This window comes from Dermacentor albipictus, chromosome 3 (genome assembly GCF_038994185.2).
Source record: "Dermacentor albipictus isolate Rhodes 1998 colony chromosome 3, USDA_Dalb.pri_finalv2, whole genome shotgun sequence".
NCBI classification, from domain to species: Eukaryota; Metazoa; Arthropoda; class Arachnida; order Ixodida; family Ixodidae; genus Dermacentor; species Dermacentor albipictus.
Window position 1 is genome coordinate 58,457,736 of NC_091823.1, and position 20,761 is coordinate 58,478,496.

A 20,761-nucleotide genomic window follows, 5' to 3' on the forward strand; every position below is an offset into this window, starting at 1 on the left:
GATGTCAGCTACAGCAGTCTAGCAAATTTTACCGACTTCGGGTTATACATTCTTTTGGTTAGCATGTTTTTTGCAACTCTTTTTCCTAAATATACGAACGAAGTTCTACTGTACATACAGGATTAAATAGTGTGGTACCTGCTTCATTTATGATATTTTGGCTCTCTATCCGTTTGGTACATAGCCTTCTTAAAAACTTTGGGCTAAAGAAAGAGTGAGACAAACCTCGTACAAATGAAAACTTGCTGAATACACTGAATGACTCCAAGGCGTCAGAGGTGCATCACTGTTTCACACATTTACAATATATATGTAGTGGTAGGAAAGCGTTATATTGGTCCCATAGCAACATAAACAAGCTTTGCAAGAACCCCTGCCTTGAACTTTTCGTGGCATGTCATTATGTGGTATTGCATTGAAAACTGACCTACGCATGCGTTTCATATAAAAACTTGATACTGAGAAAGGAAGTCTTACACTGAAATTTATCTGCCTTTGAACCAACAGAGGAGACTAATGAGTGATGATATGGAGGTTCTGTTTTAAGCTGCTGCTAAAAACGGTATCGCTGCTAGTAATAACGGGCCAAAGTTACCTCGTTCATCCACTTGAGGACACAGTTAAACTTCATGTAAGGTATAAGGCGCAGAACAACGCCCGATTGTGGAGACGGGCATGGATTGGTGTCACAGCATTTCTGGTGCCCATCCTGACAATACAGTAAAAGCTCGTTAATTCGAACTTCAATAATTCAAATTTATGTATAATTCGAACTGTACGATTTGGTCCGGCCAAGCTCCATAGAAGTCTATGTATAAAAAAGTCTGTTAATTCGAACGCGAGAAGGTTCCCTCACGGATAATTCGAACTACGCTCGCCTGGCACACGGCCAGAGAAACACGCCTACTGCCTACACACAAGGCTGTATTGCCTCCGAAACGGAGAGAACGGCGAGAAAAGGCAAAATCGGAAAAAAATCTAACCTGCACGGGGTCAGCCAGAAGCCAGCGGCGGCTGCCGCCTCTCCATTCTACGTAACCTCCGAGACTTCTTGCCCGTTGCGAATCCCGGAGGCTTTAGAAATCTTGTACAGCTGCTAATGTTGTGCGGAGATGGCACGGAAAGCGCCAAAACACAGCGAATCAAGTACGTCGCAGCTGCGCTTGCAATCAAGAACCAACGAATCAGGGCCTTCGCCACCTTCACGTGTTCAGCGTCTTTGTCTCGGCAGTCTCCATCGGTTGTGCACCTCTGTTTTCAGATTAGGAGGTATCGGCCATCGCGATTCATTGTGATGGTGTTAAGCCTCGGCTAATGTTCGTTTCGGTGGACATCGGTGGTGGGGCACAGTCGGACCCAGAGCTTCGACTTGAAGATGGCGTGTGCCCGCAGCAAACGCCATCACTTTCTGACATGGTCTACTGCTTCCAAATCGCAGTGTACTGTTGCTATCCTTCACTTTCGTTAGTTCGAACTTTCGTTAACTCGAACTCAAGCGGCTTCCCCTTGCGGTTCGAATTAACGAGCTTTTACTGTACATATTGCAACAACATGGAAGATAATATACCCCTATTACATACCAGCTGCGATCATCATTGAAGTCAGTCTGCAATTACCTTTTCAATCATGATCGAAGTATGAATTCTAAGTGAATATAGCAGGACTGAAGGCAAGCATGCTTGAAAATGACCACGTCATAGCTCTGAATATGCATTGGCTCAACCGTAACCGAAAGTGCCCGTGTGATAGGGATGGAACGCTGACAGGAAGTGCACTGGATCATAAGTTTCCTCTGTTGCACTGACTTCTGCTGGTTAGCCTACCGGCAAGCACCAGAAGTGACGCCCTTGATACCGGGGAACCAAAAAACATGGCCCACAGTGAGCTTGGAGCAAAGGGAGCTTAAGGCAGCCTAGTGGCATCCGCAAGCCTTGACGACCATATTCTTGTAACGCTTGAGGATGACGTTGGAATTGTCATCAAAGTAGAGCACCATGATGGCTGAGAGGCGGGTGGGTGCGCAACAAGGTTTGGGTGCCTGCACAGGATCCACAAGATGAACGAGGGTCTGCACAATGGCGTGATTGGTGGCATTCATGTTGAGCGGGAACGAGCACTCCCCATCACAGTAGAAGGCTGTGTACCCATCAGGCGCTATGATCCAATCCTGTACACACAGAGCAAGGGAAGAGGGGTATGGGTAAGCAAATTCTTTAACTGTATACAGTACTGACTATTTGTAATGTAACCACTTATGGTACAGGACTGGCTATAACGCAGTCTTTTCAGACTCCTGGTTTGCACAAAACTCAGCATACATGCATACCACTTATAGTTCAGCCATACAAGACAAAGCACCAGTTATAATGTGGCTGCTGGAAAATCCTGCAAATAAGCAAGGTAGTGAATGTGCTTCTCACAGAGGTGTGCCGGCCAAGTGGTGGAGAGCGACGAGGGTGATCCAGAGGAGGGTAAGGAAGCATAGAGTGAACAAAGAAAGAGTGGGTAAATAAATAGGGAAAGACCACAGTGGCCATGTGCTGCGGGCATGTGGGAGTTGCCTAGAACACGAAGAAGCACTTCCTCTGGCCACTTATTAGCAACTAGTGCTCTGCATCGAACGCTCATGCATTGCCACTGTTTGGCTCTTCACTTCATTTGCAGAAAGTAAATACAGTTTTTTGCGACTCCAACTTTGCGGAAAAATTGTTTCCAGAATTTTACTGTATGTTGTGCTTTATTTAAATTATACCTATTCGAAATTTTATGATGATTGAGGCCGTGAGTACTTTTTGCATTCGCCCAGTGCGATACACGTCGTTGTGAAGTGCAGATATTATGCGTGCGGCTCTGACTCCGCTGTCGGTTTAAGTAGTGTTTTACAAATTTAGTTCAGAGCTTTGAGGCTTTATGTCCATGCACTAGCTTTTGCCGTTCCTACGAGTATGCATACATAAAAACTTGGTAGGTGTTTGTTGCGGCTGGTCACCACCACAAACCCAAATTCTGCTTCAAGCACACTGCCGTTAGCCGGCGAGCACAATCTCACGTCTGATCTCCATTTGATTGCCTACAGATACAAACATATATAAGGCGACCCTTTCTGCGACAGCATGGCGTGCGACACCACTGCCAGCTAGGCCTAACTGACTCTGCCTCATTGGAAGTCAGCGACTAAATTAAAGGTGCTTTGATGCCGAGTCAATGACAGTGAGGTCACAGGTGGCACATGCAACACTTTAATGGCAGCAACTCAGTTCGCAGTAGCCATGTTTTTGAAATCGCACATGCGGATCAATTTCAAGAATCGTACGGTGTGTGGAACTTCGGTCACCATTCTACATTGGTTCCGTGGAGCTGGTGGCAGTGCCGTGAGAAGTCCGAATAATCATTTGTGTGCTTCATGCGAAGACTGCAAGTCCTCATAAGTTAACGTTTCAAGGTACGTAAATTTAGAAAGACGCTAACATCCCAGTCGCATGCTTCCCTGGCCTATGGGCATGGTTATGGCACACTTATTTTTGCGTTCACAAATCTCAGACACACACTGCTGCTTGGTCTACATGTTATGCTCGTGTGCAGCCTTTGAAAAATGCTGTTTTGCTCACAGAGTGGTACTGTTGATGGCGTGGACATTTGTGACTGTGGTGACTTACACGTTATATGCAGTCTACAATGTACCAAGCAGAAAGTTCCAATTATCAATAAGGTGATAAATAAGCATAGCTGATATCCTCGTGCTCTGCTTTGCAACAATACACCAACCAGCAAAGATTGAGGACAAAAGAGCAAGAATGCTAAGGAAGCATCAACAAACCATCCCACATATCAGTAGGTATGGCACTAATAATCAAACTTTCTATGCATGCCTAACAGTAGCAGTGTGACAGCCGTTCAAGCAATTATTGTTCATGCTGTGGCCACACGAACTGCACTCATCTTTTGCATGCCACTTACATACAAGCTACAGTGCCTGAATATTTGCTTGTTAATACATTCCTACATATACTGGGGGCACATTAATCAACTTACCTGCCAGCCAAGATCTTTAAAGCTGACAAACAAGTCTCGCTTCTGGCAGCTGTTTCTTCGTCCAGGTGGTCGTGTGTCTTGAATAGAACAGAAAGCAAAACAAAAATTATATAACGAAAAAAACAAAAATGCTGGCTCCATGAAAGTGGTTTACAAATGGGCGAGCAAATGACTACACATCAGGCCACCATCTAAGAACAGGTTTCTATGGTTTCAAGGTTCCAGCTCATCATTTTGAGATTACAATATAATGCTACGATGAGGAAGAATGTGTGGAAAAACGTTTTCAGGGGTACAATGGCAGTTTTAAGCCCCACACCATTATTATCCATTTGCTGGTCCAGCGACAATATTGTTCCCAAAGTTCAGGCCACTGCTGAGGCTTCTCACCAATGTGACCGCTGATCAAATCTCAATGTGGGCGATGACTGATGAGCCCAACACCCTTCACTGCCCCAAGAATTAATATTGAAGCATTCAATTTTGGCCTGGCTTCCTCACAGCAATGCTGCTGAGATTACTGCCACCTTGTGTGGATGGGGGATTACATATTGAAGTAATGATGCCGTGAAACTGAAGCAGCAAGACACTACTGCTTAGTCTCAATATGAGCTGCTGGTAGTAGTACTTGTTATACCATCCCTAACAAAGGCATTGAGGCACAATGTAAGATAACAGATAACAGAAAAAGAAATGACATAAATAGCACCAGTTAGCACCATAAATAGCTCTTTCTGACATCTAGGATCAACATTTTACTGTAAAATACTGCGGAAGCGCTTACCCCACTTTTACTGAAAAGTTGGTTAATCTAGTTATGGCCACTTGTCCGGTCGAAGCAGTAAAAACCAAGATGGCGGCCAGCAAAAAACTTAGAGGCAGGGCTACGGTGGCTACAGAATCAAAGAAAGCATGTTTATTTTCAAATGGTAAATGATGGGGTACACTAGCGCCTACTCATCGTCACTGAACCCAGTGAACAACTCTTCCGAGTCAGTGCAATAGGAGGTCAATGCATTTCTCGCTGACACTCGCGCGACTTCAACAGACTATGGGCTCTCTGGTGCCTGCAAGTCGGTTATGCAAGTGCCCATCCTACTGGCGTCCAACGCAACACTGATCCCACACCCCTCGAAGGATTGCGCAACCGACTCTTCAGACACAGCAGCCCAAGCTGTCGACACGAAGTTCAGCACGTCTTGGCACAAATTCTTCCAGAGGTTCCCTTTAGCAGTTGAGGTGCTTTAGAGCGTCATACTTGGGAGTCCCACTCGCGGATTCTTTTTCTGTCTATCTTTAAATGCCGAGAGGTGCAGCTCAAGTTATTTCCCCACACGTGGTGCCACTTGACGACTTCGATCTTCTTGGCGAAAGTGTAAGAGTGCATCGTGCGGCTAGACGATTGCACAAGAAATGTGGGAACAGCGGCTGCATACATGCTTTATTAAGATGTGTCACAAAAGCCCTGCAACCACTGGGTTTTCTTTCAAGGACTGCTTATTGTCACTCTGCATTATCTTCACCCCCATTGGTCTTTCCCTTTCCACTGCAAGAAAGCGAATATCTCCGTCATCGCCCCTAGCGGTCCTATAGCAACTACAGTGGGGTGAATATTTCAGCTGATGCTGGTACTTTGGAGGTGAGCATTTAACATATAATTTTCAGAATTCTGAAGTTTTGGAAATGCTAATACTGAGTGCTTGTGCGAAACTGGGCGCTTCCGCGGCATTTTACAGTAAGAATCAATGTTTCAGGATCAACAGAATGCCCATTGGGTGCTTTGGCGCAGCTAAGCCAGTGTTGTAAGGTGGCCAGTGTCCCGGAGAGCCTGTGTTCTATTTGCAGCAGAGAACATACAAGAATGTGCTTATCATCATATTGTCAAATTATAGGTAAAACAATTGCTATCTGGATCTATTTTTCCTTTCTCTCTCTCTCTCTCTCAGTGCCAGCAAAGTTCTCAAGGCATAATTTTGTGAACTCGCAGTGTGCACGAAATGGTGAATGGGAAATTGCTCAAATGAGCCATTTGACAGAAAGAGCATCAGTGGCGCTCATTCCGCCATCTCCTTTTTTGTTCTATATGTTATTTTACGTCGCTCCACATTAACTTGTTTAACTATGAACCAACTCGCCCATCATAGTGCCTTGTTATACTATCCCCTTCACCCAGCACCCATGTCCCTGCCTGTACCTGTTGAATGCAACTTAATATTGATCTGCTGCTACACAAAGATCACATGAACGAGTGTGACTCGAAGCCCAGCCTGCCCCGCCTGGCCAGTCCTCAATACAACTTTAGCAATTTCAACATGAGCAAGAAAGCATCAGAAGTTATCTGAAAATCATCAGCCATCACTGTCACCAGCCACAACCAGTGAACAAAGCACCAGAACTGCTCCTCATAAGTCCTTGCCACGAGAAAGTTCTGTACCTGCTCATTACACACACTGTTGCACCTCTATCTACTGGCTTCTCATCTGCTCACCACCACCATGTATATAATTGACTGGAACAATGCTATATTTGAATAACTCATCCAAATTAGGCTGTTTACAATCAAAACAATTTTTTTTAAACTGTCAGCTCCGAAGTGCTGGGACAAACTAAGTCACCACGTAACCTACTTCCCAACAACAGCTAATGAAGGCCACTAGAGGCAGCCTAAGACATACTTCTGTGATTTGACTAGCCAGTAATGCCGCCGTGCAGTGGCCACTGCACATCATTTGTTGCCATGCATGGATGACAGAAGCTTCCACTTGCAGCAGTTCACAGACTTCCTGAAGTTAATCCCCAGCTATTGTGATGTCAACGTTCAATTCTATGGCAAGACCAACCCCTATCCCAGTGCGTAATCTGCCTAGTGCATCAAACACTTAAGGAAAGTGGCACGCCATCTGAGGCCCTCAGTAGAAAAAGAGCTCAAGAGAGTACAGAAGCTACCAGCAAAGTGCAGTGCTACTCCAGCTGCTATCACACAGGGGAAGCTCATTGCTGCTGCACTCTAGAAGCATAAAACACAAGGTTGCTAAGTCACTTCATGGCCCCTCTGGAAATTAGCAGCCTAAGCCAATAATCCAACAAACAGCCTCAATCTTTCAGAAGGCAGAGAGAGGTCACAGCAAGATCCCAGAAAGATCACTGCAATTCAACAAAAGCATGCAGGCAGATGCACTTGCCAAGCTTTGACTATTTTCTTCAAGCCCATTTAAACCCAAAGATCGAACATGTAAGACAAGAAATATATAAAGCTGAACTGGCCAACACCATAGTAGGAATGAAAAGTTGGTCTAGTTATTCCTGACTGAGACTGTACTATAGGAAAATGACAAGTGAGAAACAAAACGAGAACATGATGATAATAACACTATTTCAGTGTAACAAACAAAATACTCAGGAAATTTTTAAGCACTGGCTGTTGCAGTAGATTTCACGCTCGATTATGCCAAGACCATATGTCAAACACAGATTGAGTGAGCTATGGCTGCCAAATTTACAGGCTCCTACCTTTGCAACAAAAATTAAGCAACACTGATTAAAGTACTTGGAAATATGGTGTCCAGCTCAAAGACCAGTCCAAGACATAAGAAACCCATTCTATTACCTAGAACTTCTCATGAAACTCTCTTGTTAGCCAGACAAATTCTGTGTCAGTCATGTAGTTTTCATTATAGTGGATGGTAGTGTAGGGTACGTGTGAAAACTACACTGTTGGGGCAGCACAGCTTTCCTAGAGATGACCTGAAGTAAGGGCATACCAAAGTATGGGTTCTTTTGATGACGGTCAGGGTAGCTGACGTCAGCACTATGGCGCTTGCGGGTAGCTCGAGGAACACGATGGCGACGACGGCCAGGGCCCCCATCACGCAGGAAGGCCACCATGAATGGTTGCAGGTCACTGCGGCCCCCTGACCCTACTAGGCCCAGATCATGTGGGTGCAACTCATGGGGGTGCATATTGTGGCCTGCACATAATTTCGTTTGTCTTCTATTTAAACAAGAACTCTGGCAGCTTTTTTATCCACAAAGAGCAACTTTTTTGTCTTAGGTACCCATGCAAGAGTGACATGGATAAGAACAAAATAAGCAACGGGACAGGTTCAGGATGCTTTTTTTGCACTTCCTGTTATGCATAAGACACATCACATATTTTGTATAGAAACAGCAGAATTTTAGGTAAGCAAAAGAAAGAAAAATCAGAGAAATGAAAGTGAACTAGCAACTCTGAAATACATCAGTGATAATGTCAAACATGCATGTTTTTGGAACAGGAGTGCTAGTGACATCATGAGGCAATGTGCTCAGCTAAATAGACTTGCTCTATGAAGGTTGCACTGCTGCCGAAACCTCTACACCAGCGGGTAAATTGACCACAATTACCATTCGTACTAAGAGTGCAGGACATTATGCACAACGGTTGTTGCAGTTGTTTGGCAGCTTTGCATAAAGCTGGCACCTAGCACTGCTGCTCTCATGTTCATTTCACAGCCCGCAAGCACAAGGTTCCCAGTGGCTATATTCTCAACTGGTCATTTTGAGGAATACTTTCACTTTTGCATGCTGCGACACCACACTCGGGCAATGACTATACAGCCTGCTGGCTGAGTTGGTCAGAATCTGCTGAAAGTGATGATGCTGTCCACTTTCCGTTTCGAAACCAGTGCCATAACTACCACAAAGCATGTGAAAGTTACCATCAACACTAATAGCTATGACATCGAAGCATGTACATAATCAACTGCACACCAATAAACTTCTGCTCTACTCCCATTTGTTGTCTGCTCATCTGTTTGCTCATCTGCTTGCTTGTCTGCTTGCTCGTGTACTTGCTCACAGTGTCACTAGGGGCCTCAGCACCTTGGCTTTCCATAGTCTCGAACCCATACCTTCAGCCATATTATCAGATGTCCCCAAACACCATACATAGTAGTCCCTAAAGTGATCAACCTAAAACCCAGCACTGGTAGAAATTATGTTTGAGATTCTGAATGGGCGAGTTAAAATATGATCTGAAGAAAAGCTCAACGACTCTCAGTTTCAGTGTCTTGATTAAGAGTGTAATAAAAGTTGATTATGTTAGCCTTATTCGATGCAGGACTTGCTACTTCAGATGGGATGATGAAAATTACTTGAAGATGCCAAAATGATTTAAAAAGGAGATAACAAACAGGAAATATCCAAATTAATCATGCTGAGATATCAAAAGGTAAAAAAAAGGAAACTAAGCCCCAACTGGTGTAAGCAAAGCAGCAGGGCTTTCATGGCTCTGATTGCATCTCCAATTTTTCAAAAAGCCTAAAGAAATTACTGATCTGGTTTTCCACACATGTAATCAAGTAAAGACTTCGCTGCTAATGGCGCGGTGGTATAGCAGAAGCACTGTCTTCAACACACAACCAAAGTGTCCAGGAGAACATATTGCACACAACTCATTGAGATCCATAAACTTCAAGTTTTCGCAGTCGCCCTAGTTGAGGGGGGAGCTGCATGAATGCTGTAGGACACTGTTGATAACATTTTAATGGACCTTGTAAAAAACATTCAAGAGCCATGAAGGCATCAGAATGAACAGTCAAATCGGTTCATCATCGAAGTTGGCCTTCATGGCTTCCCAAATTCAGGACGGATAATGGCAGATATGTAGAGATGTCAGCCTACAAATTTACTCACTGAATCAGGCACCAACACAAATTTAAAAACACCAAGTCATACAGCTAAATTTTAAAGTCCAACTAACTTTCAAATAACATTGTGTCACAATTTGGCAATTCTCTTAGGCTCTCAGTTCAGCTGCCAGTTTGTTGCTCTTCAGCAACTTTCATAAATAGTAGGTATTAATTCGAGGGACTCATATTAACAACATAAATAATGACTATAGTCAAGCTGTAAAACTTGGACTGCATTCAGCAGCAGGCTCAATGAAATGTACACAGCAACAACATGTCAAAACCTTTATTAAGGTGCTCACCTGATGTTCTGCAATGAGTTTGCAAAAAGAGACCCATGTTCTCATTAGGAAATGCTACCCAAGTCAGAAATGGGTCAGTGACGTTAAAGGTAAGCCACCCATGAGTCTTTTCATCTATTGTAATATTGTCCACGTGTTGGAGTACAACGTCTCTGCACAAAAACAATGACACAATCAATTAATCAATCAATCAATCAATCAATAATTCAATCAAAAGCTTTTCATTGCCATACGAATTGTGAAAAGAAACTTGACTAAAGCCCACAATGCCTTCTGTAAAAAGCAGCTAGCAACACCAACTAGTACAGAGAGACACAATATACAAGTACAAAATCTTTAACATTATTTATTAAGCTAGAAAATAATGTAGTGGTAATGAGAGTCTAAACAAGGCAAGATGTAACTATGACAATAACAGAACTGGTAACTTTACCATCTTCAACAAGGGTTTCATGGTGTGCATGACGTGGCATCTAGCCAGGCAATAGGCATGACAACATTTCCTTTGAATTATTTATCTTGTAGTGACCTATAGACAGCAAACCAAAAATTCAGCTAGCTGACAAAGTCTTGCTAGCTAACATTTTTATAAGTTACAGCACATATTGCAGCAGTGAAAATAAAGCCCAGCAGTAGTGAAGACATACCGATACTAGAACCAATTTTGAGATACCAGCACTAAATTATGCTATTAAATAGTTTGCCCTAAAACTTCTGTCCCAAAGCACAACAGGAAGGCTTGCAAAGAAAAGAATGATAGTACGCCACTGATTTTTTAAAAACGAATTTCATGGGAAATAATTAAAAATCAGCATTAGTACCAGCATTCCAAAGATAAGTGAGATATGGCGTAAGAAACTTATTTGCTGATGACGACTTGATGAAACCGGAGACATTTCTTGTATGTAGATACACTCAACATGCTATTCTGGCAAATTTTTTTTGTTTGCATGTAAAGGAATTAGAACTTGCTCCATACTCAATTTTGATCCCATGCCTAAGTACGCTGATCTCAAGCGTGCATGCGTGGTCCGCTGGCAAACTACTGGCTGCAGCCTCTCTGTAGATGTTGAGTTCCGCCTTTAGAATTTTCTCCTGTGGCGATACTTCACTGACGTCAAACCAAAACCGTTTTTCGTTGTCATGGCGTAGGTGAGGTGAATGGTGATGGGCTGTAAGGCAAACAAGTAGTTGCAAACTGTAGGACGAAATGTGCAAGGATACAGAAGCATGTGAAATGACATAGCGCCACGAACACTTCTATTACGCACAAACTTAAGTAAGAGTTCAAGAATAAAAGCATGTTTTATGCATGGAGACACAGAAAAGCAAGAATTATATTTGAGATGGTAAGATTGAGAAAAAAAAGGCAGGAAGGTCAATGAAACAACCATTCAGTTTACTACCCTACCCACGGGGAACAGGGTTTAAGAGATGAAAAAAAGAAAGGAGAAAAAAAAACACCGAGGGTTCCACTTCATCTGGAAACACGCATCGACACTGATTTGGTTACTGAGGTCTGCAGTTTTCAGGAACTGCAGCAATTCGCATGTTACTTTTTGAGACTGGCATATTGGCAGGGAGACTCAGCTGATGATTTATTGTATGTACACCCGGCCACAAGATACTACGGACCATGATATCTGAGAAAAAGCTGAATATCTTCGCAACCTCACAACACAGCCTGGTATTTGAGTTTTGGGCCTCGACTAGAATATGCTAACATTGTGGTATAGTTTTACTGGCTACTGCGACAGGCTGCTCGGGAATTGAGCGTTTTCTGAGATCTCGTGGTCTGTAAACATTAGTGGCCGGGTGTACATTCACCCCATTTTAGAGTTTCGTTGCGTGTTATTTTCTGGAGGTTTTATTTATGAACTACGCCCTCTCGTTCTTTTAGAATGCAAATGATTACGTCTATGTCTTGATCTCCCAAAATTTGTAGCAAATATTCTTTATCACGAAGCTGACCTGCCTTCTTTTAAAACTCGATTTTGGATATTGACAGTACAAACATCACTGAACAGCTGCACTTCTTACCAGAGATGCGCCTACTATTTGCTCATTTGAAAGCCGACTGCACTTTTTGAGAATCAATGGTCTCGACTGCATTGTCCCAAGGTAATTTTTGTGCAGAAGCAATTAGAACCATTACAAGTATTAATCTGTGATGTGGTTTTCCCAAATTTACCTACTGTGACAGTAAGCAGTGAGTTTGATGGTAAGTGGAGTTGATGGTTTGATTTCTTAACAACGCTAAGTTTCTACTTATTAGATACCTAAAAGGTATTTAGATTACCACCTTGAGAACCTCCGAATAAATACAGTAATAGCCACAAATGCTTATGTTAGAAAAAAATTATGGGGTTTTACGTGCCAAAACCACAGTCCAATTATGAGGCACGCCATAGTGGGGGACTCCAGAAACTTAAGCCACCTGTGGTTCTTTAACGTGCACCTAAATCTAAGTACTTGGGTGTTTTCACATTTCACCCCCATTGAAATGCTACCACTGTGGCCAGGATTTGATCCCGCAACCTCGTGCTTAGGAGCCCAACGCCATAGCCACTAAGCAACCACAGTAAGTACAAATGCTTCTGTCAGTGAAGAGAAGGCAGAAGTGGACATTGTTTCACCATCATTAAATTGGTCTTTCTCTCTTCGACTGCCCGACTTAACACCAATATTTCAGGCAGAGTTATTGGCGATCATTCTAGCTCTATGAAAACTTCCTACATCTATTATCTTCCGCCGCAACCACAACTGGTTCTTAGTCCATTTTTTCTGCTCTAACAGTGCAATATTCACCTACCAGTCTTCGAAAATGTTATTCATCTATCTCCCAACATTTCCACTTTATCTATTGTATGGGTGCCAGGGAACACAGAACTCACTTTAAACACGCCAGCAGATGCACTAGTAGTGGCATCTTTAAAGTCTGGGTACTGAGGATCCTAAGACCTTTGGCATACACAACATCCGCAAGAGTTTTGAAATTTTCTGTCCAAGAAAAACATGTCAATCCATGTGTATTAAATAAGACCAATCCTCAGCACCTTACATTCCTTTGGCACAGCAGATGGTGCGCAGCAAGAAAACTTGAAGTTTCATTTATGGAAATGCGTTGTCGAAAACCAGTGCTTAATTTTTATTACCACAGGTCTAATTTGGGACCTTCCCCTCAAGGTTTTTATTGCAGTGAACCTAAAGCTATGCAGCATTTCTTTATAGCGTGTCACAGGTTCTATGTGCATGGAAAATTACTTGTACAAGGTCTCTTTCGCTAACTTGGATTGGTCATTACGCTTCCTGTGATACTGTCTCTTGGGGCGTTGGCACTAGGACACTGCAGTAAGGATGTATGTGATGCCATATTTAATTTTGTAAGTGAAACAAAGAGACTGCCACATTAATTTTTATCCTTTTATTTTCCTCAAAATGAAAACAAAAATATGAACTTAAAATTTTAAAATTATATAGCATAAAAATGTGAATGAGATATTTAATATCTCATTCATAAATTACAAAATTCTATTTAAGTATTCTTCCTTTTTTACTCACACTGCCTGATTCATTGCCGATCCCCCATAGTGGATTAAGCCATACCAATAGGAGCCGAACCCAATCAAACCAAATGTCGAGCAAAGATAATGACGATGAGCCCAAAGTGTGGTGTTACATCTCAATACAGCGATGAGCATTCCTTGGATGTTTCCCACAAGGCGGTCCTTTCATCAGCACATGCCCAGACTGTGATGAATCCCTATGTAAGCCCCGTTTACATGAATGCGACAGTGGCGCATCGCATTTCCAAGCGCATTTGGGAAGGCGATGCGACGCCGTTTACATGTAGCGCCTTAACTCTCGCAAGAACGTAGCGCCACATGGTGTCGTAGAAGGGAAGTGCAACTTCCCTTCTACTGGTGTAACTTTTGATGTAACTGGTTTCTGGTGTAACTGGTTTCCGGTAGTAGGCCGAGTGCACGTTGGTGGTTGAGTGCCGAGAAATAGACAGTTTTAGTTAAGCATACGCAACCTATAGCGTACGCTATACGCTATAGTGTAGCGGACGCAAAGCCGTGCACGTCTTTTGCAGCTTTAGTTGTCCAGCGAGGTCTTTGGATCTCAGAGGCTATATGCCGATGTTGCGGCTATTTTCCGACTCTAGCGATAGGTAGCGCTGACATCTGGAATGTTTCTTTCATTAGGCTTCGACTCGTTCGAAATGAGAAGCGATCTCGAAAACACCACAAGGGTATCCATAATACTCTGTCGTCGAAGCGGCCTGAGACTAAGCGAAAGCCGTTTACACAATCATTTGCTGCGAACGAAGTGCATTTTACAAAAGCAACGCCAAATTCAATTCGAAGCGGGCAGCAGGGAACGCCGCCATGTTGATGGTGAATTCCTTCCCATCATTCCTAATGCGACGATCCTGCGTTTACATGCTCCGCGAGAGTCGACTCGCGCCCGTAAATCTACCCTCGCCTGGCGCATTAATGCGATGCGCCTTCCTAGCGCATTACTGCTGTTTACATGAATGTGATGCGCTAGAAATGCGATGCGATGCGACACTGTCGCATTCATGTAAACGCGGCTATAGACTGTTATGTGCAAACAAAGGAGTTCACTTCAAGGCAACAACTTCCACCCTCTATGAGGAGGGTAACTACCACGAAGATCACTCTACGTGAACCTGACATGCTGAACTAATTGATGAAAGGGCCCAACATCGAAGTCTACCATAGGAATCGCTTCGACCTGGGATTCCCAAATTGCTACGCACTTGCGCTATATGCAGGGTTGAATGTGCAACATAGGAGTCTGGCGGAACGGTGCAACATCATGGGACGGATTTTGCGACCGATTTGACTATTGTGATTAGCCGAGATATAGTCATCAGGCTCACTAGTCTAGTCTCCTAAGGAAAATAACTGTTTTAAACGCGGAGACTTTTGGTGCAGTGGAGGTGTGCTGATGTGTCCTTATGTGAATTCAAGACGTTTAATATGCTCCTACATGGAGTGGGCTTCCATAACTGGAGCCAGTGTAAATAATGTAAAATAAACACTTGTTCCTTCATTCCTACTACTGGATATACTCATTAATGAGGCTGGGGGATTCCTGGTCTAAGTGCTACCCCAAAACGCAACAATGGGGACGGCGTCTGTGTGGGCACAATGTGGTCCAATGAGTGGTGGTGGTGGTTCGAAGGTGTGGTGGCAAGATGAGTGAAAGCAAGCAGAGGGAATGAGAAGCAAGATGGTGGCTATCAGCCAAGGAGACCCCAATGGTTCCGAGCCAATGCAAACAGCACAAGCAATGCCACATTTGTTCATCCAAATCTACCTGAATAGAAAGTACCGTGAGTGCACCAGTAGTCTTTATATTGACTTTTAACTTGCGTTAGCTTTAACATTAGTGGTTCATGTATGAACTCGCAGAACTGTGGATTGTGGTAGAGGCCATGTTGTTAGCCTGTTATGCATTGCTCATCAGCATGCTATGTTCCATTACCTCCGTTTTACTGTAGACAAATGTGTGTGTGTGTGTAACAATGCTGTTCTCCAACTCTGGCTCTTGTGTCCATCTTTCGCTGGATTGCACATCGGCAACGAACGTCTGCTAAAAAACATTACAGCCACATTTATGAGAGTTGATGGGTTTAAGATGATGAAGAGCTTCGCAGTTGATGATGGACTGAACGCAGGACCAATGCCTTTCAGCTGACTTTCAACAACCTTGAAAGTTCTTGAAAGTCAGTGCTTGTGGTGTTGTCCTCTCGTCTTGTGTCTCGACTACGTTTTGCACTATAAGCACCAGGATGGTAAACCAACAAGCCCAAGCTGCTATTCTAACAGTGTTTACTACAGCATATGCTATGTAACATAAGCTACGTTGAATGTTAAAATGCATACAGCTATGCTTTGCACAATCCTAGTCCAATTTAGCCAAGCAAAATATTTGTATAAATGTCATTTTCTTGAAATGCAGGTTTATATGTGATCTTGATTTTTTTTTCAGAAACAATAAATTATTTGCAATATTTTTTTCATTTGCAGTGTTTTGGAGTGCGTGCTATCGTCATTGGTCCACTAATGTCAAATAAAAGTGTTTCTAAACGAAAGAACCATGAAACGTTCAACACTTCTCCCCCCCCCCCCCCCTTATACGGCGTTATTGGAAACTACAGAGGCTAATGAAATTTCTGAGCAGGAGAATTCTATATAATGATGCAAAGGAGTCAAAAAGGAGATTAATCGCTTCATCAAAGGGAGAAAAGAAAAGGTGTTCGCGCAGAAGTTTGGGACACAATTCCTGCATTTATTCTTCCTACCTTGCTTATTTTTTTTTCTCTTTTCCGAGCGAGCACGCGCCTAATTGAAGGAAACGGGATGGTGGGCCATCACAGCATGTACCTATGGATAAGAGTCCTCCATACACCCGACAAGTGTGAATCATCGTGAAGCGCGAACAAAGCATCATTTCCCCTCATGTCGACCCCCCAATGTTCTCCAAACAAATCGCAACGTACTCTTCTGGCATGTTCCCTTACTGTCGATATACAGGTACGAACGTTCGCATTCCACAGAGAGCGACTCACGGGCGCTCATCATAGAAAAAGAAGAAAAAGAAAAACGCGGGTACGCACCATGGTTGAGAAAGCTCATGATAACATCAGAATCATTGATCATCCGCAAGCTCTGGTTGTTGGTTATGAATTCATTGTGTGCCTTCGCAGCATCGAGGTGAATATCCCCGTTGTCTTCATCCTTGAAGGAGTTGTAAAGATCGAGCAAATAACGCGGTGCTGAGAACTTTCGCTCGTGGATCTTCGGCTTGGGCCTGTGGTCTAAGCCCAACAAGTTCAAGATTTCTTGCTGCATTTCACGCCTGTCAGACTTCGGCAACGTGCGGTAAATGATAGTCTGGTCCACGCCATTGTCCGCATAATAAGCGCCAGAACAAACGTGCACTGACAAAACGAGTAATGATATGCAAACCGACATCAGGATTTTGAAACGCAACAGGCACATTTTGTTTCGTATTTCTGTCGCCTGTCAAAGTACAGTGTTGCCGGACACCTCATGCGACATGGTCAAAACTGAGCCACTGAGCAATGTCTTCGCCGTGTTGTTTTGTGTTTTTGCGTGTTAAATTCATGGATGGATGTTATGCGTGTCTTCTTTGAAACAGGGTAGTGAGTTGCGTCACCAAGCTCTTTTTATTATACTGTCTAATGTACGGTCTAATGACCTGCTTAGGTTGAATGGATGAATTCCCATAAGCAAATTTTCTGACCCCATATTGTGAACTTTGTTTTTGTACGTCTCCGTTTTTCGTCATTTCCCTATTTCCACCAATCTTCCTATCACTTCTTACCAATCTCTATGGGCGTCTTGCGCTGGAGTTTGAGGTATAGTAGCGGCGCCTGGTGGCGGCGCGGGAAACGACATCTGGGTCGTACCAGCTTGGGTCGTATTGAGCCCTGGCTGTGGCGAAGCACGTTTCTAGGCCGAGTTTTGCGTCAATTCGCACTTTTTTCTGCCCTGTTGCGAGTGCGAAAAGGCTCGTCACTTCTCGCAGACCATGCCGCCCACGCTGCGAGCTCGCCGCAGCCTATAGCTTAACGAAAACGGGCTCTCCGTGTGTCGTGGGACGCAATGCTGGGAGCAGACGAAATCGGTGGCGCCGATCCGGAGAGACCTAGCCCAGCCTCTAGAAGGCGTCACCGTCATTACTTCTGCGTCGTGGGCTGCCATGAACAAGAAGGCCTGAATCCCAACATCATATTCTGCCGTTTTCCTTCAAGGCCTCACGAAGTGGAGCGTCGGGCGCGCTGCATAGCTGCAGTTCGTCGCGCTGAGTAAGCGAAACCTCGCGCCATGCTGACTGCTTCGCCTGTCTTGAAGCTTGCTTGATTATCTGCGTTCTAATGTTCGGTCTTTTGCACCTACAGTCCCGACAGCAGACCGACATAGCAGCAGGCATGGCTGGTAATTCACGATTCGAGACCCGGCCACAGCGACAAATAACAATTCGACCGATGCGAAGTGGCGAAGTGACCAGGTGAGTGCAAATGAGCACAAATGGTCGGGCTCATTCGATGACACTTCACTACCCCACTACGAGTAGCACAGGTTAAGAGAGTTAAATGCGCTCATCCTTGATCTCAAGCCAGCACGTTGAGGCAACGCAGCAAGGCAGTATTGATTGCAACACATCGATGTTCGAGCGCTGTCATTAAAACCTACATCAAGCGAGCGGCGTACGAGCTCGCACTGCAGCGCGATTCGCACGTACGTGCGAGCTCATATGTAATTGCACCAGTTATTACCAGTTACTAAAAAGGAGAGATGGCCGCTACCACAACGCAGGCATAACTACTTGTTTAGCGGCATGCAGTCAACAAAGATTGCAGGAGGCCCGCCGTTTCGCGGCATGTCGAAAGACCGCTGCCGTCGCGGCGCGTACGATCGTGCGCTCGAGCAGTTCGTACATCGCGGCGCGTACCGTCGTGTGCTCGAGCAGTTCCGTACACATGATGTCTGCCTATCGCCGCTGTGGGTTCATTTCTAGCAAGCTTTTCCTCGCGTTTGTGCGCCTGAATCTAGCAGCTAGCGTGCAAATTTGCACGCTAGCTGCTCAAAGTCGCGTACGAAGTGGAACTTCAGGTAAGGTTAACCTTACCTGAAGTTCCACTTCGTACGCGACTCGCTTCACTTGCGATTGACACGGTGCTAAAACTTCGCCGCCCAATTCTTGAACGGCGTACACGTATTCGGCACTGCATAATTTCTTGCCTTTACGCAGCGTGCCACCCCTGAAAAAATCTTCGGCGCCCGATATTCGCTGCAGGCCGTGAAACAACACAACCGAAAGTGACGGGTCCATAGTGTAAACGTGCTTTCCGAAGCAGACGACCGAGCTTGGTACGACCCATTTTAGCGCAGAGGGCGCTTTTTAGCACCTTTTTCGCAGCGCCCCCTGGGCAATGCAAGAGCCCCATTATTGCGGGCATGTTTACTTTTCCCCATACTTTAACCCTGCTCTCGCTGAACCCAAGGGTTTCAAGGAGGCCAGTGGTGCTTAAATCGACCGCTGGGCAGATATCTTCACATTCTAATAAAAAACATGTTCCATCGTTTCTGTAGTTGTACCGCAGCAAGCACATGCTTCTTCTTCCTTCTTATATCTCGCTTTATAGGTGCGTGTTCTAAGGCATCCTCGCTTCAAAAAGTAATGAGCTTCCCTTTAAGTTAACATAAATTGGTTATTTCCTGATTTCGTTTTTTTTCCTCTTAAGTAGTTACTCATGACAGGTTTCTTTTCCATGCATTGCCGCCACCCATGAGATTATTTCAGCCTCTCTGTCTTTCCGCTTGACATTCTTTGTTGCTGTGTTGCTCACTTGCTACAGGCCGCATACTTGCTGGCAAGCTTCCTAGTTCTTTTCCTCCACGGTGAGTCAACATTTTTCTTGTACAAATACCTCAACACTCACCCAGCCCATTTACTTTCTTCCATATTTCTCAGTCGTTCTTCATAATCAATTTTACTGTGAGCTTCACTCACTTCAAAACTTGTCCAGCCCATATCACCCTGCACAGCTTCATGTGTAGTCTTCTCGTGAGTGCCGAATGCGAGTTGCCATCGAGTCCTGATTGTACCCCTGATTTCAAGCAAACAACCGCATTTCCAAAAGTAAGTCCTGGAACCATTACACCTTTCCACGCACCACGGACCACCTCGTACCTATATATTCTATCTCCATAGCGCGCTAGCTGTGTTTCATTATGGCTGCATTTCTCTTCCCCTTTACTGTTATTGTTTTTTCCTGTTTTCCATATATCTATTGTGTTCGTTTATCCATATACCAAGGCATTAATATTCTTTTACTCGAGGTATTTCCTGGCCCTGTATTGCCACTGTCTGTTTACTGTTTTCATTGAATACCATCGCCGATAACGCCGCTCGCACATCACATCAAGAAGAGCACGGCGTTCCAATTCCACTTTCGAGGACAGACGCCACAAGGCAGCTTCGACAGCTGGCACGCAGTCTCTCACTGACCGAGTGGAACTCGCTAAACTTAAGACTTACACGACTGCATCAATTAAACCCCTCACTGCAACTCCGACCTCCATTCGGACTTTCTCAACGTGAAGCTACGCTTCTCTGTCGCCTTTGGTTAGGAGTTTCCTTCACAAAGGTATATTCTACTTTAACTAGAGTGACCGACAGTGCAGCGTGCGAGGTCTGTGGCACCGAATAAAAAATCGACCATCTGCTGTGCCACTGTCCACGATATGCCCCAGAAAGACACGAACTTGCTCTGTCCAAAGACTGGACAATCGCCCGCTTTTTCCGTGCAGGTGCATCTGCACAGCCCCCATCGCTCATCGGCCCATATAGCGTGAAGGCACTTTTGTGCTTCTTGAGGACAACGGGCTTATGTCAATGTTTGTGGCTATTAGTGCAATTACTATTAGACCACACGCGTCAGCGAACACACCGTTAATTTCCTTCTTTCATTTACTCCTCTCTCTCCCTGTCATCTTTGTTTTCCCCTTTTCCATTCACCCGGTGTAGGGTAGCTGACCGGACGTTATTCTGGTTAACCTCCCTGCCTTCTGCTTTTCTCTTTCCTTCCTTGAATACAATAACACTTGATTTTCTAACGGCAAATTTCAAGCGTTAAACCTGGCAACGTTTAACGCTAGAACGTTATCTAGTGAGGCGAGTCTAGCAGTGCTA

At 44.3% G+C, this 20,761-nt stretch overlaps 1 protein-coding gene across 1 annotated transcript in view; it reads right to left on the minus strand.

Moving 5' to 3' along the window:
- Positions 1–17,133, minus strand: part of pum (pumilio) — a 141,836-nt gene extending 124,703 nt beyond the window's left edge. Inside the window, exons 1-5 of the mRNA XM_065427852.1 lie at positions 16,656–17,133; positions 10,983–11,175; positions 10,004–10,155; positions 7,794–8,000; positions 4,033–4,109 (exon numbers count right to left, since the gene is read on the minus strand). Coding sequence (XP_065283924.1) covers positions 4,033–4,109; positions 7,794–8,000; positions 10,004–10,155; positions 10,983–11,175; positions 16,656–17,040 — 1,014 coding nt within the window. The 5' untranslated portion in view covers positions 17,041–17,133. The remainder of the gene's footprint in view (positions 1–4,032; positions 4,110–7,793; positions 8,001–10,003; positions 10,156–10,982; positions 11,176–16,655) is intronic.
- Between the last annotated feature and the right edge of the window lie 3,628 nt (positions 17,134–20,761).